General features: G+C 46.5%; 1 protein-coding gene across 1 annotated transcript in view; it reads left to right on the top strand.

The window, feature by feature from the left end:
- Window positions 1-15,127, top strand: part of LOC103256151 (protein kinase C epsilon type) — a 105,724-nt gene extending 90,597 nt beyond the window's left edge. Inside the window, exon 5 of the mRNA XM_008054045.1 lies at window positions 11,882-15,127. Within this exon, the coding sequence (XP_008052236.1) occupies window positions 11,882-12,028 (147 nt within the window). The 3' untranslated portion in view covers window positions 12,029-15,127. The remainder of the gene's footprint in view (window positions 1-11,881) is intronic.
- Window positions 15,128-26,150: the final 11,023 nt, after the last annotated feature.

Here is a 26,150-nt window from a genome sequence, read left to right as displayed (position 1 = left end):
CCAGGCCACCAGGATGCTCTCCTTTGGGTCAGGATATGGCCAGGACATAGTGGCCTCCATTTTTAAAAAATGAAGCCAATCATTTGTGCTTAAAAAACAAATGGGTCTTTATTTTTTTCTCCCCTAAAAGGCAGAGCAACCACCTTTTAGATAGTGTGAAGTTCACGGGCTAAAGGGCTGTGGGACCCACTCAGGCAAGAGACCGTTATTTTAAAAAATGGAATTCAGTGATGGATTACACCTGTAATCCCAGTAATTTGGGAGGCCAAGATGAGAGGATTGTCTGAGCCCAGAGGTTTGAGACCAGCCTGGGCAACTTGGTGAGACTGTGTCATTACAATAAATCAAAAAATTAGCCAGGCATGGTGGTGCATACCTGGAGTCTCAGCTTGGAACGCTGAGGCAGAAGGATCGCCTGAGACCAGCAGGTCGAGACTGCGGTGACTGTGAGCATGCCACTCCACTCCAGCCTGGGCAACAGAGTGAGACTTTAATTCCAAAAAATCAAAAACTGAATTCATTGGCAACATTTAGAAAGTAAGAGATTGAAGTGGAAATGTAGATTGGGACATTTCTTGGCAATACAGAAGACCTGGAATCCCTGGGTCTGTGTCCCTGACAGGCTGCATTGACTGGTAAGGCACCCAGTCCCCAGCTCTTGCCAAACTTCTCAGCTCTTGGTGCCCCCAGCCTCCCTGACACCATGTAACTCTGTGCACATATGACACACACAGAGACAGACACAGCACATACAATACACAACACACAGGCACAGACATACAATACCCAGACATGCATGACACACAGACATACACAGACACACAGACATAGACATACTACACACAGAGACACGCATTTAGCACAGGCACCCACACAGAGACAGATACACCCTGACATACACACACACACACACACAGACATACACACACAAAAGTAAAGTTTGTCCTTTTTTTCTTCCTCTTTATTTTTCTTACCTTCTCTTATTCCTAAGAGTTTAAAGATGATCCACCAGGATATATAAAGTACATCCTATAAATGTCACATCGGTGAAAGGAAAAAAGGAAAAAGCAATGTAGGAAGGCAAAAAGGATCAGGAATATTCTTTTGGGTGGGTCACACATTTGGTTCTTTGCTTCGAGTAAAACTGGTTAGTTCTAGTTTTCATGTGCGTCAGAGATGAAAGCATGGAGATCAACAGGTGAAACAGTGATTATTCTGTGGACAAAGACCAAGTAGAAAGTTCTCCTCAGGACCATCCCAAAGACAATTCTTTTTGTCCCAGCCAAACAGTTGTGATGCATATGCTGACAAAGAAACAGTGCTTATGGTTTATTCTAGGCCGTATACTATTCTCCACTTGAATATATCATTTCATTTAATCCTTCTAACAAATATATGGGGAGGACCACTCATGCCCCCATTTTATGGATGAGAAAATGGGAGCACAGAGAGACTACATACTTTACACAAGGTCACAAAACTTAGTAATGGGAGAAACAGGAATGGATTCCAAGTCTTTGGGCCGCAGAGCATGAAGGCTAAACCACTAAGCTACCTCTCAGAGGCTGGCATTTAGAGACACCAGTGTCACTGATTCATTATGAGTTCTTGGTGTCCCAATTTTATAAAGACCAATATAAAATAAGTAGGGAAGTCATGAAACTGAGACGTCATGAACGTGAAATTGAAAGGAGGCCAAATCCAGAACTCTCTGATGCCTCCTAAACAGACTTTTAGATAATAAAAAGGTCTTTTGAAACAGTCAAGAAAAAAGAAGAGAGCCAGTGGTCCCTTACACAGAGAGACTCAACTAGGCCGCTCTTAAGAATCACTCCTAGAGCTTTAAAAATTGCAGAGGTCTGGGCCCCCACTCCCTGGAGACTGCAATTCGTGGTCTCGGGGAGGCTCAGGTGTCTCTCCAGCTGTGTGTGCTTTTGATGCACAGCTGGGATTGTTAAACAATGACCCAAAGCAAGGCTGTTATTTTGCCTTCAACTTTTCCTCAAAGAGAAATACTTTGAAGTACACAGATTAGGGCAAAAGACCTTAGAGGGAACTGAAGGCCAGGAGAAGAAATCACATTTAATAAAACTCACCTGGGGAGCCCTAAGACCCTCCCCCCCCCCACTCCCCCCTCCACCTGTGTGCCCACACTAGACCCCAGAGCACTTACAGAGTCTCTGGAATGGAACCAGCGTCACAATTAGTTAAAGCTCCTCCAGGTGATTCCAGTGCAGGCCCAGGTGAATGACATTCCAGGCTACTGAAGAGTCTGCTATGCCTACTACTTGGTAAATTGAGAACAATAGCATAGAGCAGTGATACCAAATGACAGGAGAGATGGGCAGTGGTCTTCCAGTATTCAGAAACTGGGAAAATGTGGACTGGGAATACTGTGAGATAAGTGCTATTAGAAGTTTCTAGAAGTTTTTATGAGAGAGAGCTTGGGGTTATTTAGGGGGAAATGGTAATCATTTGGAACCAGGTAGCTTCATGTTAGCAGGGAAACATTGCAGGTATTTGTGTCTTTATTCTAGCAAAGCAACTAAAAAAGTCTCTATTATCATCCTTGTGATCAAGATGAAAAAGGTGACCAAGTCTGGTTGATTCTCAATGGATTTAACTATCATACTCTAAGGTGGGACCTGTGTCAGCTTGGCGGGACAGCTGTTTGTAGAGGAAGGTTGAAGGGCTCTGAGCCTGATCCTGTCCTAGATATTTTTATATGTGTCTTCATAGAGAGCTTGGAGGCAGACCGAATTTTAGGATGACATAAGTTGAAGAATATAGCAGATAAGATGAAGGACAGAATTAAATGACATTTGCATAGTATGTTAGAGTCTACCTGGGCTTTACCTATAACCCTCAGAAAGCTAGGTATACATGTTTTCTCTACTTCCTTGGTAATCACACTGAGACTCAGAGACATAAGTTATAGAATCATTATTAATTTTTTTTTTGAGTTGGAGTCACACTCTGTCACCCAGGCTGGAGAGCAGTGGCACACTCATGGCCACCCCAGCATCAACCTGCTGGACTCTGGTGATCCTTCCGCCTTAGCCTCCCAAGTAGCTAGAACTACAGGCATGCACTACCACACCAGGCTAATTTTTGATTTATTGTAGCAACGAGGTCTCGCCAAGTTGCCTGGGCTGGTCTCAAACCCGCAGGCTCAGGCAATCCACTCACCTCAGCCTCCCAAAGTACTGGGATTACACACTGAGCCCCCAAGCCCGGCCTACAGAATCATTATTTATGGTGATCTTAATAGGCTAGAAATATGTCCCCAGGTAAGAGGAAATCAGGGTTAATGGCAAAGGATTCCGCTTGAATTTTAAAAACCAGTATCAGAAAAATAAAATTTTGTATGAGTGTCCCAGGATTGCTGTAAGAAAGTACCACAACCTGGGGAGCTTAGAGCAGAAATGGACTGTCTCACAATTTTGAAGACTAAAAATCTGAAATCAAGGTTTTGGCAGGGCCATGCTCCCTCTGAAACCTGTAAGAGAAGAATCCTTCCTCGCCTCTTTGAGCTTCCAGTAATCCCAGACCGTCCCTCCTAGGCTGTGACAGCACAACTCCAATCTTCGTGCGGTCTTCCCTCTGTGCATGTCTGTCTCTGTGTCCAATTTACCCTTCTTATAAAGACACTAGTCATATTGGATTAGGGCCCACCCTAATGACTTCCTCTTAATTTGCTTATATCTGTAAAGACCTTATTTCCAAATAAAGTCACATTCCAAGGTACTGGGGTCAGGACTTCACCTATCTTTTTTGGGAGACACAATTCAACCCATACCAGGGTAAAATTAGATTGATATGACACAGATAGCATCCATGTTTTATCACAGCGACTTAAGAAATGATGAAACGTTGATACTATCTTTGGCAACATCAGTTTAATTTAAGGGTTCACATCAAGGAAAGTGTAACATCTCTGCACTTGGCATTGTTTAGACCACAGAATTGAGAATCAAGCAGTGAGCTCTGGCCATTACCTTCTAAAAAAGAGACAGATGAAAAAGCAGTAGGAGTAAGATGGGTGCTGGAGAAAGTTCCATGGGCAGCTCACTGCCAGGTGACCTCTCTATATGTTTTGCCCTTTGTATATAAAGAAAATCCAAAGCCTTGCATGGTGGCTCATGCCTATAATTCCAGAACTTGGGGTGGCCGAGGCAGGAGGATTGCTTGAGCCCAGGAGTTCAAGAATAGCCTGGGCAACATAGCGAGACTTCATCTCTACAAAATATTTAAATAAAAAAATAAGCTGGGTGTGGTGGTGCATACCTGTAGTCCCAGCTACTTGGGAGGCAGAACCCAGGAGGACAAGGCTGCAGTGAGCTGTGATTGTGCCACAGCACTCCAGCCTGGGCAACAGAGTGAAACTGCCCAACAACAACAACAAAAAAAACAAAAGGAGAGAAGGGAGGAAAAATTATATCCAGAGAACTTTTCAATTGAGAGTTAAATTTGATTCCAACCCTCATTTTTGCCAGGCAAAGCACTATGTAGCAATCACTTCCATATTTCATTAATACATATGCTTTGTTAATTAGGATATATGGATATAATGAATATATGTATCTATGTAAGGATCTAGTTAGTTGTTGAGGAAGCATTCTCATTTAAATTCTTACTTTTTTTAAAGAATATTATTTTAAAAAGAAAAGTGGGCTGGGCGTGGTAGCTGTAATCCCAGCACTTTGGGAGGCCAAGGTGAGCAGTTTGCCCAAGCCCACAGGTTCAAGACCAGCCTGGGCAACTTGGCGAGACCTCGTCTCTACAATAAACCAAAAAATTAGCCAGGCGGGGAAGCGTGCGCCTATAGTTCCAGCTACTTGAAAGGCTGAGGCAGAAGGATCACCGGAGCCCAGCAGGTCAACGCTGGGGTGGCCATGAGCAGGCCACTGCACTCCAACCAGAGCCACTGAGTGAGACTTCAACTAAAAAAAAAAAAAAGAAAGAAAGAAAAGAAAAGTGGAGCTTAGATAAGAATATTGACATTTCAAAGCTAGGAGGGATTTGGGGTTTGAGTATTACAGTGAATAGAATTATTTAGAGCAAATGAACATCAAGTGTCTACTGTGTCCCCTGCCTTGAGGGTTATGAGAGGAGAATATGGTGGGGACCAAAAAAAACCCTGGAATTTACTTTTGGAAGGCAGCTTCTTGTAGTACAGGCTTCCCCTGCTAGGTAAGTGTTATAGGAACCCATCGGCATCAGTGTACCAGCTAGTTTTGTTGTGAGAGGTTGCATTCAGCTTCAGTGAGTTTTTTTTGGAGATTTTTTTGATGCATTTGCCCATTGCATGATGGGTGATTTATGAGCACACCAACCCACCTCGCTGAGTGTTCAGCAGTTTTTGACCAAAAAACGGCACGACTCCCATTCCCCTCTCTCTCTATTCACCCGATCTCGCCCCGAGCAACATTTGTTTTTTGTTTCCCTGGATGAAAATGTCCTCAAAGGGAAACATTCTGCTGATGTAAGGAGGTGTAACAAAAAACAGCAGAAGCACTAAAAGGTATCAAAATGGATAAGTTCAAAAACTGTTTTGAGCAACAAAAAAAAAAAAGCATCTTGATGTATTGCATCAAACAGAGAGTACTTTGAAGGTGACTGAAATTTAAATATGTAAACATAAATACACATTTTTTTATAAATAAATTCTGGGTTTTTTGGGTTCCCCCTCCTATGACACACATACGATATCAGAAGGGGCCAAATGCATGATCCAGGCAGTGCCAGGGGAATGGGGGTGGGGGGTGGGTCGAGGCTGGTGTCAGGGAAGACTTCAGAGGGAGTCGGCGGTTGACATGCGAACTGGAGGGAAGCTGGTGTTTTGGAGACCGTGCAGAGACAGCACCCACTTCTGGCTGCACCCATGAGGCAGAGGACTTCTGGCTTGGGGTCACTGTGCTGCTTATACTCTTGCTGTCACACCAAGCGGAGATAAGGAGGAAGGCAGGGACCAGCAAGGCGGCCACATGAAAACCAGCCCTGTGTCCCGGTCTGTAAGGTCAGAGTGTGTTCTCAGTGCTTTAGAACAAAGTCATCTGTTGATCCGGTAATCAGATGAAGACAGAAGCAGAATCGCTGGCTCCTCTGAAGGCTGTGTTTATGATTTCAGCAGAGGGAGGGCTGTGAGAGATTGTGCTGGCCTGACAGGAAGTGAGCATTCATGCTGCCTGCCCACTTCCGTCCTGGGGTCCAAACACCTTCACAGCCTCTGAGCCTCTAGGCTTCCATGGAGGCCTGATCTTCCATGGAGGCAGACCCAGGGGCTTTGCTTCTCGGATGTGGTCTTTCAGAGGGATCTGGGGTGACCTGAAACTCTGTTTCCTTCAGTCCTACATCCCTCCTTCAACTTCAAACACCAGAAACATGCCCTTCTCCCAATGTCAACCCCAGATCTCTCAAATCCAAGACCTTATTTCTGAAAGGATGCTAAAGAGGATAGGAATGTTCTTTTCCCTAACACCAACCACAAGGGCCAGGTACATACCCACCAAGTCCCTAAATTCATCTGTCTTGGAATTTTCCCAAACCCTGGTTGAACTTGTTTCCGTTTCTACCTTGTGTCAGCAAGTAGAGAACTCTAGGGCCTCACGTGCTGGGAGAAGAAACCCCATTCATTAGGCCTATGCCTCCCTGGTTTGCAGGCCCCATGGGGCTAAGTGATGATCTGGGTTGCCTCACTCCACGCCCTTCATAAATGAAAGTTCAACTTTCTCCCTCCCCTCTGCCTCTGCTTCCCAAAATGACAAACCCCTCTGGCAAGGCAGCAGCCACTGGTCCTGAACCAGATCCCTTTCCTGACTCTAGATAAAGTAGGGGCAAGGGAGGTGTCTTTATTGATTTCTTTTCCCCCAGAAGATGTCTATTGAATACTCAGTACATACTAGGCATTGTGCTAAGATGGGGACAGCATAAGCTCAATCCAGTCCCTGCCTACAAGGACTCAGAGAAGTTGAAAGAAGGACAGTCCCCAAGGTGGTAAGTGCTGTGATAAGTTAGGAGAGATGGCGGGGGCTCTGTTCAAACCAGTCTTGGTGGTGGGACAAGGAAGATTCCTGAAAGAAGGGCATGGACATTGAGGTTGGAGGATGGAGTGGATAAGTTGCGAGTGGGCATCCGGACAGAGAGCATGCTGTGCAGAGAGCATGCTGTGCAAGACTGAGAGGCAGGAGGAAGCTAGTGAGTCTGGAGAACCCTGCAATCAGTACGCCAGGGAGATGAAGCCTGAGAAGTAAGCCAGGACAGGATCCTGAGGGATCTTAGGAGGAGGGGAGTGTAAGAACTTTGGACTCTGCCTGGAAGTAGTGAGGTGTTGTAGACCCATCTCAATTCCTAGAGGAAGCACTAGGGTAGTCAGGCAGACCCTGCCTCAGTACCAGTTCAGGATTTGGAGGCTTAGAGAGAAGGATGGAACTCAGTCCTCACCTTCAGGAAGTTCATCGGCCAGGTACGGTGGCTCAAGCCTCTAATCCCAACACTTTGGGAGGCCAAGGCGAGTGGATTGCCTGAGCCTGTGGGTTCGAGATCCACCTGTGCAACTTCCTCGTCTCTACAATAAATCAAAAATTAGCTGGGCTTGGTAGCATGCACCTGTAATTCCAGCTACTTGGAAGGCTGAGGTGGGAGGATCACCTGAGCACAGCAGGTTGATGCTGGGGTGGCCATCAGCATGCTACTGCACTCCAGCCTGGGCGATGGAGTGAGACTCCAACTCAAAAAAAAAAAGTTCATCAATGAGCAGATCACATGGACTGCATCAGGTGACAACCAAGCTGTCGGCATCATCTGTGCCCACGGCACACAGGTGCTAAGGTTCAGAGGCAGGGTAGGAACTGACATGTATTGAGCAGCCACTTACATTTATGTGTGCCAAGATCTGCAGCTAGGCAACGAACATCTGGCATCTCATTCAGTCTTCAAGGCAAGCTACAGGACACTCCCGTTTTACAGATGAAAAGACAAAAGCTCAAGGAGATTAACCCCACAATATCATATAACCAGGAAAGGATAGTACCGGGATGGGGATGCAACCAGTGATCTTTCTCCTCTTCTATGTGGCCTTCTCCCATCCAAGTACTAACCAGGCCCAGCCCTGCTTAGCTTCCGAGATCAGACAAGATTGGGCACGTTCAGGGTGGTATGGCCATAGACTACGTGGCCTTCTCTAAATGTGGGCTAAGGTTGTGGAAAACGGTTCATGGAAGAGGTAAGGTCTGCAGCATTAGAATGCTGTTCCACGTGTTTCAGTGTCATCTCTCAGACTGTGCATTGTGAGCAAAGAGACTGATATTTAGACACTAGGGAGCCATGGGCAACTGCAGATCAGGATGAACAAGTATCTCTGAGAGTTTGCCCCTTAGAACCTTGGAGTCGAATCTCGTGCCTGCTCTGTGAGAGGGATAGCAGCCTTCAAAATAATAAAATCAATGAGTAAAGGGTGTTATCTGCAATCCTTTACAAATCGGAGGATGCTCTGCTGTTGACATGCCATTAATATAAGAGGATGGATTTTCCTAGAGGTGTTTGCTTCGGAGAACTTCCCAAGCCTCTAATGTTAACAGTCAGGGATTACACACAGTGGGGATGCTGCGTATTTAAGTTGGAAATGAGTAACTTACATGCATCTAAGAGGAAAATAGGGCAGGGATCTCTAAGGAAAATAGGGTGGGGACCAAATTATATAATGGGACAGGTGAGCCAAGTCTGGAGAGGTCAGGATGAATGGTATGTCCTCTTGAATACCAAAGATGGTTCTGGGACCTCTGAGAATCCCAGAGCTGAGCAAAATGACTCTCCAAGTTTGCCTGCTGTGGAGCAAGAGATCCTGAGAAATGATATCCCTAGCTGTATTGACTGAGCCTGATTCCCTGGTTCTCAATCAGCAAGTTGCGAAATTCAACCTCTAGAGTCTGGCTTCACCACAATGCTCAGTTGACCTCAGGGAAGGAAACCAGTTTCCACGATGAATAGACACTAATGCCCAATTGGTGAAACACAAACAATTGGGTCAACAGGAAGAGGCAACGCCAGGGAGTTTACAGATTTCCTGAGGTTCTTTATACACAAGTTCCCCTCTTTTGCTGGTAGTTGAGAGAGAGCTGGTAGTTGAGAACCCCACAGACCTGGGCATGGCCCACCCTTAGTGACATTTCAAAGGGGGTTTCCTCCTGCCTTGTTCCTCAACTCTCTTCTTTACCCTGCTACCACCCCTATGACCCATGGTCCCCTCAGCCCCAGCACCCAGTGCCAAGGCCCGTGGGTTGCCTCCTGGGCCGATGCCCTGTGCTTCCAAGTTGGTGCTGCCTCCTCCACCGCCTCCTCCCCCAGATTCATCTCACCCAGCACAGAGGGCCCATGCTCTGGAACCCTCCTCCGTCCGCGAGTCCATCCCTCCTTCGATAGAGATCAGAAGAGGCCTTACCACACCCTTTCCCAGCGCCACCTCCCGCACCCCGTGTGCGTCACTGTGGGGATGGTCTTTGTTGTTCCCCTCTGAAGTCCCTCTCCCAGCAGGGCCCTCCTTTTCCTCTTGCCCTATACATGCCAGAGAAGGGGAACAGATAGTCCTGCTGCCCGGGGCCAGCCCTCCTGGCAGAGGTGATTAAACTGCTCAGCATTCCTATCTCAAGGGGCACAGATGTCCTTTAGCTGTAGCCTCTGTTTCTGGAGATCTCTTGGGTTTTCTGTTTCCCCTCTGCCCCCCTCCTGAGGTCTCTGGGACCTACTGAACTATGCAGCTCACACCCAAGGAGAAGGCACTAAGCAGGACCAGTGGCTCTAAAAGATGGTAAAAATTAACTCATCCCTGCTCAGAGCCATTTGGGATTCTGATCTCAATCTGGGGCCATTTGCAGACAGACCCTGTGCACAGCTCACGCGGTCCCTGTATCCACTGTCTCCCAGACTCACAGCCATCTGCCATCAGGCTTGCCTGCTGACAGGTCTTTCTGGCTTTATTTTAGGCCAATGGCTTTACTTCAATGTCTCCTGGTTGACATTGACCCTTGCTATGTCTTTCCGTGTCTCCAGTACCCACATCTCCAGACCTTCCACCCTGTGGAAGGTGTCCTGCTGCAGCCTGGATTTGCGTTCTGGCTGTGCTTTTGCAAGTCACCAAACTTCTTTGAGCTACAGTTTCCTCATCTGTAAAATCAGGATAATAATTCCTGCATGTTCTGAGGAACCAAGGAGCAAATGCATGTAAAGATTCTCTATAAGCCGTAAGCCAGTATTTCCCAAATATTGTAAGCCGTAAAACAGTATTTCTCTGTGTCTGCAGAACCCTGCTCTCCAGAGAGATGTCCATAAGTCATTTAGGGGGGAAAAAAAGAAAAGTTTTATGTCAAATTTGAGGAAGACTGGCCTAGACATAGTGAACCTGGTTTCCTTACTCTTCAACTTCTCCGAGACCTTAATTTGCCAGTGTGCATGGCGAATTTCCAAGAGCAGGGCACAAAATAGGGCTTTGTCTGAAAACCACTTTTTTCATGGACCGCCTGTGAACATCTTTCAGGTTACTGGTTTCCACAGAGCACGGAATCTATTATTTCTCCTATCAATAATCATGCTAATCTTTTCATAAGATTTATTCCACCATCCAGGTCACTAATCCTGGGTAATACCAGTTCATCAGCATCTGAAAAAGTATTGCTGGGGCTATTTTCATCTTCCAGGCATTATGCTCTTGCTATGGGGGAGAGAGGACCCACCACTGAAGGCCTCTGCCTTCGGACTCCAGCCCTAACTCCCAACATCCCCTTACTGGACCCGGCCCCTGCAGCTTGGCAAACCCATTGTCCTATGTGCACATTTTTTGTGTCCCGGCCCTCGCCTCTGTCCCATCCTTCCCCCTGCCAAAGTGCCTCTCTCCCTCCCATCTCTACCAAGACAGTTGTAACCCATTCTTCAAGTCCTGGCCCAAGCCCTGACTTCTCCACGGACATTTTTCCAACTAATGCAGCGTATTCTAGACAGAAATACTGTCTCCTCAACTCAACTCTAAGCCCTGAATGGTAGAGAGTATTATTTACGCTTTCTGATTTTTTCCAGAAACCAGGATGCCTTTGTGGGCAGACTGATTGCTGTCCTCCTCCCTCCAGAAACCATAAGCCACACAGTTGTTCTTTGAGAACTTGAACCTCCACTGAGCAGGGGTCTTTCAGAGATGGGAGTCAGTCGTGGATTTGATCCCTTCATTCAATGCAAACTTATTGCAAGGGAACTGGTGGAAACCCAAGGCTGAATAAGACAAGGTCCCTGCCTTTAAGGAGTTCTGGGTCTAGACAAGAGTGTAAATACATTTTGGCAAGTCAGCGCGTTGAATGTGATAATAAAAAAAAATGTGAGAACACAAGCTAGGGTTCGTGGAGAGGGCAGTTTCCTATCCTTCTACTTGTAGAGAGGGTGTCACGTGGGGCAGACATGGCAAGATTATAGAGTCTGCTCTAGGGTGGGAGGGGGATCAAGTGTGTTCCTTGGGTCACAGGGAGGAAGGTCTCTGTGGAGCTAAAAGGTTATGGAAGTTGCTGGAAGGGGGCGTGAGATGGGAGTTTTGCATCCTACTTTACACACACACACGCACGCACACACACACAGTCTGTGGGAATCCCACTTCCCTGCTTTTCCATCATACCCTCTCACCCCTTCTTCCTTCTCACTTTGACTCATCCTTCCTCTCCTCCTCTGCCACCTCCCAGTCCCGGGGCCATCCATCGTCGCCTCATCGAACAGCCCCGTGTCTGCTGTCAGTAGCTAGAGGCCCGCTTTGGCAAGAGGCCGGTCAGCACCATGCCCACTCCCCATGGGGGGGGCCCTCAGGAGGGAAGTCAGCCCGGACTCAGTGCTTTCTCTTTTCTCCCCACAGAAAACCAAAAGAGACGTCAATAACTTTGACCAAGACTTTACCCGGGAAGAGCCGGTACTCACTCTAGTGGACGAAGCGATTGTGAAGCAGATCAACCAGGAAGAATTCAAAGGCTTCTCCTACTTTGGTGAAGACCTGATGCCCTGAGTAGCCTCTCTGGGTGGAGTTTGCTGTTGCTGCGATCAGGGTTTCCAAGACGATTCCTGGGTTGCAGAGGCTCAGAAGGTCTTGAACTACTCCTCTCCCCGGAGCCCCCACCCCACGTCCACTGTCTATTTATTGTATCCCCCTCCCCCAGGCCACCTCCTCCCGCTCCCACCTGGTGACCAGAAGGCACTCTCGGTTCTCGTCTTACCAGTAGTATAGACTGGTTGGGACCAGGTAGGACTGCTGTCAAGCCTGGGTCCACTCCTCAGGGGCTCCTGGCAGGGAAGCAACTTCAGTTCTTTTACCACAACAAACAACGACAATAAAAAGGAAGCAAACAAGAAGACTCTGGCTCTGCTATGGGACATAGAATCCTGACCCCTCTGCGTCTCTCTTCCCTCCTACACCCTGCCCTGGCTTGCCACCCCTGCCCTTCTGTCCAGGACAAGAGACCGGTGCTTCTTCCGCAGAGGGTGGGCACCTTCGAGGTGTGCCATGTGAGGGAGGGAGACTGGAGATGCACGGGCTGGCTGACTGGCTGTGTTGGTTTGTTCTGGAATGGCTAACTCTTGCCTGCTTTGGTTCTAACTTCGGAGCATGCCAAAGTCGTGTAAGCTTGTATCTCGTGGAAGAAATCCTCTTTGTGGAAAAAGAAATGGGATTTTGAACTCTACGAACATTTGGAAAATATAGTCTCAAATTTGCTTTCCAATTGGCCAAGAGATATAAATTCTGATCTGAACACAGGTAGATACTAAAGGGCTAATTACAACGAGAAACCAGTCGTTGGAGGTTGAGGCTGTCACTACCCGAGGGCTATATGAATTGAGAGAAAAGGGAACAAGTAGTGCACCTCGCTATTAAAGCTCTACCTGAACACAAAGGCCACCGTGGCGATGGCCATGACCCTGGGGTTCTAGCAAAACTCAGCTCCCAAATTCTCTTTCCAGTTTCATCCTAAGTTCCTAGCATATGCGCTGTTTATTTTCTGCAACAGTGTGTTCTTTTCTGCGCACTTGTACAAAATGGTAGTACTACTGTGTCGTGGTTTTTAAACATTAAACATGTTGTATATGAAATACCTGCTTTCGGAATAAGCAGAATGAGCTACACGTGGCTTCTGCAGAGGGGATCGGAAGACTGAAGAGCAACTTGTTTGAAAACTGACAGCGTGGCACGATGTACTCGGAGTGCTGTTTCTGTGTGAACTGCGGTGGAAACTCACGTGGACACTATTTAAGGGATGTGATGTTACCTCCTGTAGATATGCTAACAGTGTTACATTCTTTGATTTCCAAGGGTTCTCTGTGGCTTTGTGTATATGTTTCCCGGAGGTCATTTGATTACCTATCTTACTGAACTGATTTTTAGCAGGAATGGAATCCATTCCAACTATTGCACGAAGATTTCCCAGCTGCCCCTAAATATATATACTTGTGAGTGGCAAAGTGGCACCAATGACGCTTTTTGCCTTTTGTACATTTGAGATTTTTGTATATAGTGTTTGCTGCAAGGCCTGTGGAATTAATTCATTGAATATAGAGGTATCAACTGCTGCATGTTCAGGCATATTATAAAACTTTAGTCTATGAAAGAATAATTATAATAATGACCAGGTGCAATACTCTGTATGTGTATTGGTTCAAGTTACCGAGAGATAGGTATGTTCCTTTTCTGGGGGGAGGGAGGGGAGCTTCTTTGTATCGTTCATTTCATTTTGGTTTATTTTAAAAGAGTCAACATGTATTAAGCTATATTAAATCTCACATACAGTCCTCCTGAGCTCTGTTATGCCCTGATAGAGATGGAGGAGAGAAAGGAATGTTTTTGATGGTGGTTCCAAAGCTTGGACATTGACTGTCCTGAGCCCACGGAGAGTTTGTGTCCATATTTGCATCTGACTGGTGATAGCCTTTGTTATTAACAATAACATTCAATTCTCTTTTGTTTTTATTTTTTTAAAAACTCAGGTGTAATTATTATCTGTTCTTATGATAATTGAAAATATTAAATATTATGCTATATGAGTTCATGTGTTTGGCATACCAGTGAAATGATGAAGAACATTAGATTAATTTAATTTATCTTCGGTAACTTGACGTGCTAGGGAGCGACTATCTTCTGGAGTTGAGTACAAGCACAGAAACATCTTCATGGTGGCATCATCTCATTTTTTAGGAAGACATGACAATACTGCCCGTCATACTCATGTGTAACTACTGCTGTCTCTTTTTCTTGTTTTCTTTTCGTCGCTATGAACTTTGGACAACCAAGTAAGCTCTAACTGCAATGCCAAATGTCCTTGTCCAAGGCGTTGGTGGTGGTCACATGGTGGCTGGGGTTGGTTGGGCCTTTCCTGCAGGACAACTGATGATTTTGCTGGGAAGTCAAAGAATACATTCCACCCAGCAGTTCTAGGCAGTCTGCCTGGCCCAGAGAGGCCCCTGTCAGCACCCAGAGCCAGGCTTGCTGGGATACCTCCGGCTGATGAAATTCTCACATAGGCTGATTTCAGTCCAGTGTGGGTCTACAGAAAAACGCTTGTGTGTTCCTTGAGTAATGATTGTTTCATTTTCATTTTCACAAGAGTTTGGAAGCAGACACACTGTTACACTTCTGCCAATTCTTTCTAATCTTTCCAGCCACCCTCCCACTCTTTGTTTTTCTCAAGAAAAATTTAAAAATGGAATGCAAAAAAATGCCAAAAATTATATGAAGGATAGCAGTTTTCCTGTGTTCTCTCATTATGGACTTTGTGAAATGGAAATATAATTATTCCTTCCAAAGGTGAAAAACAACGCATTCTTGCTTTAAAAAAAAAAAAAAAAAAAAAAAGAAGGCTAAAAAAATTACCTCTTTAAAAATTATGTGCAAAATAATTCTGGCTAAACATAAAAACGTATTCAGTTTTAGGGATTTTTTTTGTATTGTGATGCTTTATTTGTACATTTTTTTTTCCTCTCTGGATGTAATTTTAATCTCTTGCCATTCATTAGTGTTATTTCATTGTAAACATTATTGTGCCAAATGTACTGTATTCAAAAGGATGTGAATGTGTATTGTTTGAGAACCTAATAAATACAATGACGTTAAGTCTTATTTCTCAGTTTCAGTGAGGATATTTTATCTCCTTTCTGGGTGGCAAAGTGGCACTAAGAAAGCTTTTTGCCTTTTGCACATTAGCGATTTCAAAATTCAAAACCTAGACAGAGTCAGCTGTCCCCTTCTCCTTAAAAGATGCACAGAGGCTGGAAAGTACTTTCAGACTCCTTGCTCGCCTTACCCCTGTGCTTCTGGGACTGGTAGAAGGGATAAGAGAGGCCCGTGCAGACTGAATGTGGCACTCGGTTGCCATGAGTGCTGGGAGATGGGCGAGGAAACAGGTGGCACCTGCATTTTTGTCTTTCCAGAGAAGCAAATACTAGACCTCCTTGCAACCAATGACCCTTCAGGCCTCCTTGGGACTCAGTTTCTGGCCTGCTGCTCAGACCTTCAGGCATTTGGGAGCCAGGGAACCCCTCCCAGACCAGGAACCTCTTGTGGGGAGTGCACAGAAGCAGAGACGAGCCCGGAGTGCATGCTGGCCTGTGGGGCTCCAAGATTAGCTTGCGCTGGCCTTCCCAGCTCAGCTGACATCTGCACCTATCCTGGTGACTCCTAGGCTCTTGCGGTGTCTCCTTCACTCCGGGGCTCCTTTCCCACATTCCACTCCTGTTGCCCTGGTTCTGCAAGCCTCCTCCTCTCCTTTCTCTAACACGGATTTTTCAAGCGTGTTTGAAGCTCAAAAGTACACTCTTGAGTACACTGGAAATTTCAGTTGACCTAAACTCCCTGTTCCATAACAGTGATGAAAATGATTACAATTTTACTATTTGTCATCCTCAGGTAAGGGCATGGCCTAACATATCACCCTTTCAGCCCACAAAATAAGCCCTCTGTTGTTTTGTATAAGCCCTCCAGTGACTGGCCTGTCACCCCGGAAAGCCTCTCCTCTCCCGGCTTTTTTCCCTCTCAGCAGCATCGCCTGCCTACCTGGAGACGTAAGCATGAATTTCCAGACCCAGCCCAAGAAGGTTGTGTTTACCACATACTTTCCTCTCTGATTCAGGCCGCTATTTCTAGGTAAGTGACCACCCACTGAGAAGCAAGCTTCCCACCAGCTTGTCTGTCTTATCATGCATTAAAATTAGGAGAAACATCAAATGCTTAGAAGCAAAAGGTAGAATGGTGGTTTCCAGAAACTGGGGGGAATCGGGAGATATTGGTCAAGGGGTACAAAGTTAGGATAAATACTGCATGGCAGGTGACTATGGTTAGTAATCATGTATAATTAAAAATTTCTGAGAGGAGATCTTAAATGTTCTTACCACAACAAATAATAAGTAGAGGAGGTATGGATATGTCAATTAGCCGATTTAATCAATCATACACATATCCAAACATCACATACGCCATAACTATATACAGTTTGTATTTATCAATGATAACTTAATAAGGCTTAAAAATATCAGGAGAAACAAATAAAAAGGAGTTACTCAAGGAAGTTCAGAAGCCATCCTCAGACGTTTCACTGAGTGGAAATATGTCCAGTCTGCATGTCCTTTGCCTCGAGCCCTGGACGTGCACAGCTCTAAAGTCCTGGAGATGACGGGGACTCATTCTCTCAAATCTACGTGCTCCCCAAATCACGTCGAAGCAGTAAGAAAGGTCAACTGCTGTCCGTATGCCTGGTTTGGAATCTCCGCTTCCCTCCCAACCACATTCTGGGAGAGAAAGCCACGTGCAGGCAGGCCTGCTCTAGGGTGTCAGCAGTAGCAACCACTTACTCGGAGTCGCAGGTGATAAAAGAACCTGTCCGAGTCAGATCAGAGTAAAGAGGGACAGGTTTACTGAGTACACTGCAAGGGAGCAGTGGGCAGGGCAGTGGCAGAAGGGCTGTCTGTCCAGAGCCAGCTGTTTGAGGTTGTTTTTAACACAGGAGCTGGCCTCTTTTGGATTCCTGCCATGCAAATGAGGGATTGAAACATGGCCGTTCTGATTGGTTGGTGTTCGTGGGGTTTTTTTGCCATGCAAATAAGGGATTGAAACATGGAAGTTCTGATTGGTGCATTTCATCTTTGATTTAGGTGCACATTGGTCAGCTGGAGGTTAACACAAGGTGGCTCTTGTCATATAAATGGCTTCTACAGAGGGGAAAGGCTCCTGGCAAGGTTCAGAGGGCGTTGGGGCTGCCCAGGAGAGTCTGTCACTATAATTGGACCCTGAACTGAAAAGCAACCAGTCTGGCTGATTTCTTGCAGAGGGAATCTATGGGAAGATTGTCTCTTCTCTATTTCCTCATACCTAGTTCAGTTTAGCGCTTGGCCTGCCCTCAGCCTGAAGACCTCCATGTAACTCAATCTCAGAAGCATGGGCATGTGTGAAAATATACCTTAAAAAGCCACATTAGGAAGTGTTTTCTACTTTAAAGTACTTCAGCCCAGACAATATTACATTGGTTGTATGTTCATTTTAAACTATTAAAGGGTGATCAGCTGTCCTACTTGAAAATATACCCTTCAGGGAGTGACATGGGTTGAATAAATTGTATTTCTTAGAAAGCTAGTACAAGTGCTTGGCTCTCTTAGTTTCCAAAAAGGTTTTGATATTAGTATAAAGAATGCTAGAAAATTATTTTCTCAAGGTGGTTTTTTAATTAGCATAAAGGATATTAGAAAGGTGACACTCGTGATGTTGGAGATAATTAGATTGGCAGAGGTATTTTAAAACAAGTCTCCACATTAAAAAAAAAAAAAAAAAAGCAGAATACAAGAACCCAGAGAGTTTTCAACTTCCCTAATAGTAAGGGAAATGCAAATTTAAATCAAACTGCAATACCACTTCACACCCACCAGAATGACTGAATGAATAAGGCAAACATAAGATGTGGAACAATGGAAACTTTCCATGTTTCTGGTTTGAGTAATAAAATGGTGCTAGGACTTTGAAAAGCTTTGGTAGTAGCTACTAAAGCCAAATTGCATACCTTTGACCCAAGAGAAAAGTCTATCCACTGTAAAAAGGGTAAATGAATTGTGAAATAGTCACACAGTGGAACACTGTAGAGCCATGAAGAAATGATTTACAACTCCATAGATGAATCTCCCAACATAAGGTTGCGTGAAGGATGCCAGGCAGAAAGTCATAACACCATGATTCTATGAATCTATGCTCTTAGAAATCAGGCTAGTATTTAATCTTGTGGGGAAGCAAGGTCATCAGTGGTGGGGGAGGGCAAAAGGCCTTCTAGGGTGCTAGTTACATTTTGTTTTCTGAAGTAGGAGCTGGCAAACAGGTGGGTTCACTTTGTGATACATCACTGAGCTGTATCTTTAAGATCTATGCACTTCTCTGTATGTTTGTTATATTTCAGTTTAAAAATGACTCCCAGGGTTGAGTGTCATGGCTCATACCAGTAATCCCAGCATTTTGTGAGGCCAAGGCAGGAGGATCACTTGAGCCCAGGAGTTCAAGACCAAACCGGGCAAAATAGTCTCTACAAAAAAAATCAAAAAGTTAGCTGGGTGTGGTGGTGCACACCTATAGTCCCAAATACTTGGGAGGCTGAGGCTCCGGGAGCCTAGGTGGTCGAGGCTGCAATGAGCCATGATTGTGCCACTACACTCCCGCTTGGGTGATTGGAGTGAGACTCCAACTCAAAAAAAAAATTACTCCCCCAAATCTGGGATGACCTTTATCTTTTGCCCTTGGGGACAGCCCCTAGGTTGAGCCCACAAACGGCCTGTGTCTCCTGCTGTCTTGGAGATGTCTTGGTTGTCTGACACCCATAGACAGCCTGATCCTGAGGGGAACAGAATCACGTGTGCCTCCGAGACCTTGCCTGTGAGGCACTACGCGATCAGAAACGTTCAGAAGGAGAGAGCTGGGACTCGGAGGAGCTTTTGGAGTAGCCACAAGACTCTTCTGTGCATGACAGGTCATGAAATGTCTGTAGACGTCTCCAAGTATGGCCTGAGGGGTCATTCTGGAGTAGCCACACCTCCCTTTCTCACGGCTTTGGCGGTCTACTAAAAGGAAGCCAGGGTGTGCATCACAAAATTGACTGAGGGGGCTCTTTCCCCTTGGACAGGTAACTAGACCTTTCTAAACCTGCATCCATATTTGTAAAATGGTGATACTAAGACCTACTAGGCCTGTTGTGAAACATCAGCGAGGTCAAAAGTCCCAAGGCAGAATGTCCCGTCCTATTATTTGTATTCTTCCCCTGAAACCCCCTCGTCCTCACCTCTTGCTCAGAGTGCAGGTTGCACCACGGGGAAGATTGGCTTGGTGTAACTAGGGAAGTTTTGCTTTTCTCTCTGTTTTCCCTCATCCTTCAGATGTCTTGCTCCTCATTACTCCCTAATGACACACCCCAGCAGGAAAGGACCCTCTCTTGGGTTGGAAGGGAGCTCAAGCATTCAAGATGAGGTCCTGGTCCTCAGTGAACTTACAACCAGCTTGAGACAAGACAGGCCCGATGGAGGAGAACAGTGTAAGGCAGACAGAGAAAGCCAGCCCTGTAGGTGCTACCAGGAAAGTCCAGAGAAGAGGATTATATTTGCCTCATCAAGGCAGGCTTCCTGGAGGAGGCTGTGCTGAGAGGACCCTGAAGGATAAGGAGGATGTGGATAGGCAAAGGACAGGGAAGGCCCTTGCAGGTGACCATGGAAGAGCTGAGAGCTTGGAGGTCTTGAGTTCCAAGGCCTTCAACTTCATTTCTCAACATGAGATTGTCAAGGTTTTGCAGGTGGGAAAGTCTGTGAGAGTCCAACCCACCCTTCAATAAAGGCACCTTTGTCTTTGTGTTTGATGGGAGATTTCATGGGTCGCTGCTTACTCTGCCTTGAGTCTGGCGAATGCTGCCTGAGGCTTGAGAGCAGACCAGCCTTAGCTTTTGGACCCACAAGCTGGTGAACAGTTACACACCTCCCTGCCTCTCAGGCCCTAGTGCACAGTGGAGCAGGCACCACCCGCTGGCTATTCTGGAAGGCTCTGGAAAGGCTGCCTTCCTGGGCATCAACTGTAGAAACCACCATTCACGCTTCCTTCTTGAGGTTATTAATAATTTACTTTTAATGTTCATTGCCCTCTTTGTTCCACATGCTGTACTAAGCACTTCACATAAAGTCACCTATTTAAACCTCACCAAAATCGCAAGAATTATTCCCATTTTATAGATAAGGAAACTGAGGCTCAGAAATCATATAACTTATATGGTGCTTAGAACTCCATGAAGCTGTTGTATTCATACACTCAATCTACAGATAATGAAACTGAAAACTGTCCAGTTCTCAGACCCAGTGACAGGCTAGGTCTGGCTGACCCCAGAGACTTACACATAGGATGGATAATACATTCATTCATTCATTCATTCACTTATTCGACAAATTTTCATTGAGTTCCCATTAGGCATCAGTCATTCATCTAGACATCAGAGACCAAACAGACAAATCCCTGCCCCATAGGGGGTAGGATGTTGACAGATAATAACAAGATGTAAATGTTATCATTAAGTAAATTATATAATGTGTTAGAAGGGCCAGGTTGTCCCTAACATTGAGGCAATGATATAAATAGACCACAGGGATATTTATATTTTATTTTTTAAAGTTATAAATCAGGCTATTGTTAAATAAAATATACCCTAACTTTGTTTCTTGACAAATACACCTTCACAGCAGCCTGGAAAGGTCTGAATTTGGAATACTGAGATTCACTGGCATGCCCTCTCCCAGAACACAGCTGTCTGGGGACAACTGGCCCAGGCTACAGACCCCTCCTTCTCTTCCCACCACAAGCTGTGTCTTCCACCAGTAGGACACCCTGGTCATCACGTCCAGACTCCATCCACACCCCCTGGCCCAGGGTGCACATGCCAAGGGTTGGGCACCCCAGGAGGATGAACCCAAGACAAGGTCTTGCAGACTCTCACAGCAAATTCTGGACCATTAAAGCAGTGAATTCCTCATCCCAGATACCAAAAGTGTGGTCTGGAAGCAGGGCTGTTGGCTCCTTGACCCTTGGAAAGGGGGAGCAGCTAGAGAATTACTCCCTATAAATGGCAGTGTCTGGGGCAGGACCCTCCCAACTGGATCTAGGCCTGTTCTGAGAAGGTGGCCTATGCTATGAAGAGAAGAAAAAAGCAATGCCAGGGATCACACAGGTAGGACACAGTGGTTGCAAATGTTCCCTAAGGCTGAACTATATTTATATACCATTAAGTGAATCAATGAATGACCACTCAGAAGTGTCTCAGAGAGCAGACTGGTAGGATGAGGTGTAGGAGTGGGTCAGACTTCCCCAGGCACAGCAGGGAGTCTTACTCAGCCTCCTTTTCCTGCTGCAGGATTGTTTAACTGAAAAATCACAAGGTCCATACATTCCAAAAGGAGACTTTATGTCTTAGACAGTTAGTCCTCTACATACAAACCTTCAAGTTGGGAACTTTCAAAAATGCGAGTTTGCGCTCATATATCCAATCACATAAGTTAGTTCATATGTCTTGCATACCTTGTCACATGCATGCAAGCTACTGTACTTTAAGATTAAAAATGTTGTGTGTGTGTGTGTGTGTGTGTGTGTGTGTGTGTGTGTGTGTGTGTGTGTTTTACAGCAGGATTTGAGAGGACAGAAAAGCTCCCACAGTGGGAGGGGACCCCAGGGGGTTGCCCTGTGTTTGTTTTTTTATGTATTATTTATGTCAAAAGTATTATAAACCTATTACAGTATAGTACTACAAAGCTGATTGTGTTAGTTGGGTACCTAGACTAACTTTGTTGAACTTATTAACAAATTGGACATAGGAACATGCTCTCAGAATGGAACTCGTTTGTATTTAGAGCACTCACTGTTAAGACTTACAGATGACTCACTGTTAAGACTTACAGCCTGCAAGGTGGCCATTCTGACAGCCTAGGAAGCCTGGCATCTGGCAGAGCCCAAAGGCAGGCACTTCAAGCAAGGCAGGTAAGGCAGGAATTTATGCTTACTGGATTGACCAAATCTACATATTTAGCAGGCTATAAGAGGAGCTATGAATATTCATGAAAGGGGGTTTTGCACATATGTGATAAGCAAACATGTATGTTACATATGGCCCATGTTTACTTTGGGGTGTAGACGTGACATTTAAATGCATTACAGTTAGGCCTAATACTTCAAAAGGTGAAGCAAGGACATGAAGGCTCTCAAGTGCACAGTCTCTAAACCAGCCAGAACTAGCCCATGATCGGTGGTCTTCTTATAAGGAGAAAGTTACAGAAGTCAGTGTCAGTCTCTTGTCCAATCTAAGCTGTAGTTGTAGCCTGTGGAACAAGGGGTGGGGGGGCTCAGCTGACCAATGTCTGGCTGTGAATGAGCTGCAATTGTTTTAATACTGCTTATCTTGAAGCCAGCGCTTGTTTCTTGCTGCTAGATAAAAAGGAAGACCTTATGACAGTTAGAACTTCGTTTATTCCTTGAGTGTAAGGCTGTGTGACTTAACCCTTGTCTGTATGGTCATAGGTGCTATCTATAATTTGGTATCTTATTGCTATAAAGAGTTCATTCCATCAGTTGTATGACTCGTATTTTAACATTAGTGCAGGCAGTTGTGTCTAAGCCACAAAAGGGAGGGAGTATAAGGAGGTGTCCCCTCATGGCTAGAAACTCGAATTTTAAGTTTTCCCCGGAGTTCCCTTAGCCAAGAGGGGGTCGTTCAGTCTGTTGGAGAGTTTAGGATTTTATTTTTAGTTTACAGTGAACAAATCAAATAAATAGACCCCCCCCAAGACTATTCTTTGGAATTTGATCCTGTCTGGATGCTGGTTTTTCCTGGTGCATAACAACATTGTGATTAGACAATTTCATGCCCACCCTCAGCTCTGAGTTCTCAGGGGTTCTGGAGAGCTTGGTCTTCTGAGAGCACTTCTATAGGAATACTTTGGTCCAGGCCCACAGGGTTGGGTTGTGACTCCATTCAAGATAGCTACATATCTAGGCACCTAGAAATCTTCCCACTGTCGCCAGATTTACTAAACCTGCCTCACTCCCACTTTATTGTCTTGAGAAAAAAAAGGCTAGATGGCAAGGAGAAGAGACCAGGGGAAGAGAGAGGCTCAGAAAGGAAGAGAAAGATGAGGAGAGAGGGGGCTGCAGCTGTGGCCGCCGGTGCACTGCAGGTGTGCTGTGGGCCTCAGTGGTCACTGCCCTGAGTTAGTCAGTTGAGTCGGTGCCTCCTGTAATTCAGCTGCTCCAAAGAAAAGGCAGGCCCATCCTAGTGGACACTGTCCACTCAGAGACAAGGGTAGTAACACAAAAGACAACCCAGAAAGGGCCAGATAAAATCCAAGCAGGGCTAGGCTGGTGGTCCTGTCTGACTTCCCTACCACCCTTCCGCCTAGCTAAGGCCAATGCCTCCAGACCTCGGCCCGCCGTGAGGGTGGGGGCAGTGGTCCCTATCTGGCCAAAACCTCCCTAGAAATCTTGGTCCATGCTAATGTCCTTCTTTCCTTTTTTTTATTTTTTATTTTTGAGTTGGAGTCTCACTCTGTCACCCAGGCTGGAGTGCAGTGGCATGCCCCTGGCCACCACAGCCTCGACCTGCTGGGCTCAGGTGATCCTTCCACTTCAGTCTTCCAAGTATCTGGAACTACAGGCACACGCCACCATGCCCAGCTAATTTTTTGATTTATTGTAGAGATGAGGTCTCGCCAAGTTGCCTAGGTGGGTCTCGAACCTGTGAGTTCAGGCAATCCTTTCACCTTGGCCTCCCAAAGTGCTGGGATTATAGGCATGAGCCACTGTGCCCAGTCACTAATGTCCTTCTTAAGTGCCCTTACTTTCCACACCCTCTCTCCCAGCTATGGGGGGGATGTTTAATCTGCATTCTGTGTGGGTGCTGGGGGTAAGGGTCCTGGGTGATCCCTGGCAGGGAAGAGGAGCTGACAGAGTCTAGTCTGGAAGGGACGAATGCTGCCAAAGGCAAAGTGGGTGAGGCCAAGCAGGAAGTTCTGTCCTCCCACTGACCCTCTCTCTTTACTCGCCACCCAATGAGGCCATAAAAGAGAGTTCAGCTGAGTGGGGAGCTGGGATCAGAGTGTGCCTGGGGGAGCGGAAAGGAGGCTGGAAGAGGTCTGGGGAGGGGCAGCTGCATCAGCCTGGAGTCCTCACTTCAGGGGAGGTGGAGCACATGGGATGGTTTGGGGAGCAGAGGCGCTCTGTGCCCCTCCATCTGGGTTCAGTTGGCGGGAAAGAGACTGCTTCCAATGGTGTCAGCCCCAGACCAGGTGCTGATCCAGCTGGGAGGGGGTTATTTGGTCTTCATTTTAGAAATGAAGGCTCTGAGTCTTGAGGAGGCCAGGAAGTTGCCTAAACCACACAACCAGCCTGGGGACAGATCTGGCACTCGAGCCTGACATTTGAATCTGGGTCTGGTCAGCTCCAAAGACCTGACATTGCCCCCTATGCTCCCGATCACCGTCCCGACGCTGGTCCTGCACACCTTTTGCTTTCTCTCAAGTGAAATTTCACCTCCGTGTAAGTTACATACGATTGTTGCTGTTGATGTTGTTTTTCTGAGTCAGGGTCTCACTCTGTCCCCCAGTGGCACAATCATGTCTTGCCACAGCCTTGACCTCCCGGGGTCAGGAGATCCTCCCACTTCAGCCTCCCGAGTAGCTGGGACTATAAGCATGCACCACCATGCCCGGCTAATTTTTTATTTTTTTGTAGAAGACGAAGTCCTGCTATATTGCCTAGGCTGGCCTTGAACTCCTGGTCTCAAGCCGTCCTCCCACCTCAGCCTCTCAAAGTGCTGGGATTCCAGGCATGAGCCACCCACCGTGCCTGGTTGAAATACACGATTGTTTGACATATGATCAGACGGGTGTTGCTCTCTCTAAAGGCTTTGGATGTGAACACAAAGGCACAGCCAGGAAACAGGCTGAGGGGTCCAGGTTTCTTTCTCTCCTTTCCTACCTTTCTCCTTGTGCCACCTCCTGGCGGGGGCCCTGAGAGGTGGTCCTGGAGACCAACAAAGCCTCTGCCCCCAGATGTCCCTCCCACCATCCAAAAAAGAAACCCTCCCTACGGACTGTTCTAAGCAGGAAGACGAGTTTTCAGTTCACTGGAAAACAGGAAATGCCTCCAAGGGCCTGTAGCCTTTTAGTTGCTGTGCCCTTCATGCAGGGTCTGCGTCTCAGACCAGCTGCTGGTGACGGCCCAGCCCTAGAAGCAAGACCACCCAACTCCAGCCCTGAGAATGCGTTCTCGGTACCACAAGTGGGTCCCCTCTACCCGGGAGACCAGACATGCTAGACTAGGGCAAAGGAGTTCAGGATGCCAGGGATGCTGTGTGAAGCACCAGAGAGGTTGACTGGTTTTGCAAGGAGCAAACAGCGAGCATGAACTAAGACCTCATCCCAGCCAAAGGCTGACCTCTCACCTTGGCCAGATTGACTTCTAAGCCTCATCAAAGATGGGCTGACCCACCCAACAAAGACTGGTTTCCTAGCCCCTTCCCACAGTTGGCTTTCTCAGAGCCAGACAGGCTCCAAGTCCCTGGCCACGTGGCACACGACAGTGGGGAACAGGCAGTTGTACTCTAGGACTTGAAATGCTACTGTCAGGGTTGGTGAAACTCACGGGAATAGGAGGATATCAGAGACCAGGAACTTCCACTTTTGCTGGTGATAGGGGTAAAGGAATCCTTCCGTCTGAATGTCGTTTTCCTGGTTCTACCACCCGACGCTGGGGCCCTCACTGGATACCATGGATTCTTCTTCCTGCCTTAGCTTTCCCATCTGTGATATCAGCAGTTCAGGAATTTAGAAGGGTGGGCTGATGGGACTGTAGAAACCTGTGTTAATTCAGATAGAAGGCTTTTCACCGACTGGAAGACAAAGTCGGATTCTGGCTGTCCATGAGCTGATCCAAAACACAGAAGAGTGGGATAATCTGTGCTGCCAGTCACATGAGGCCCAGTGCAGGAACTGCAAGGTCACAGTTTGATTCCTCCAGGGAGCACCGGGGTGGGGGTGAGCAGAATGTAGTTGGCTGAGGAGGGAATGGACCATGGCCTGGAAAGGGTCCCACCCTTATT

The sequence above is a fragment of the Carlito syrichta genome, unplaced genomic scaffold (genome assembly GCF_000164805.1).
Source record: "Carlito syrichta isolate Samal-C Ts95f unplaced genomic scaffold, Tarsius_syrichta-2.0.1 Scaffold288978, whole genome shotgun sequence".
Lineage (NCBI taxonomy): Eukaryota > Metazoa > Chordata > Mammalia > Primates > Tarsiidae > Carlito > Carlito syrichta.
This window is presented reverse-complemented; position numbering and strand designations above follow the sequence as displayed.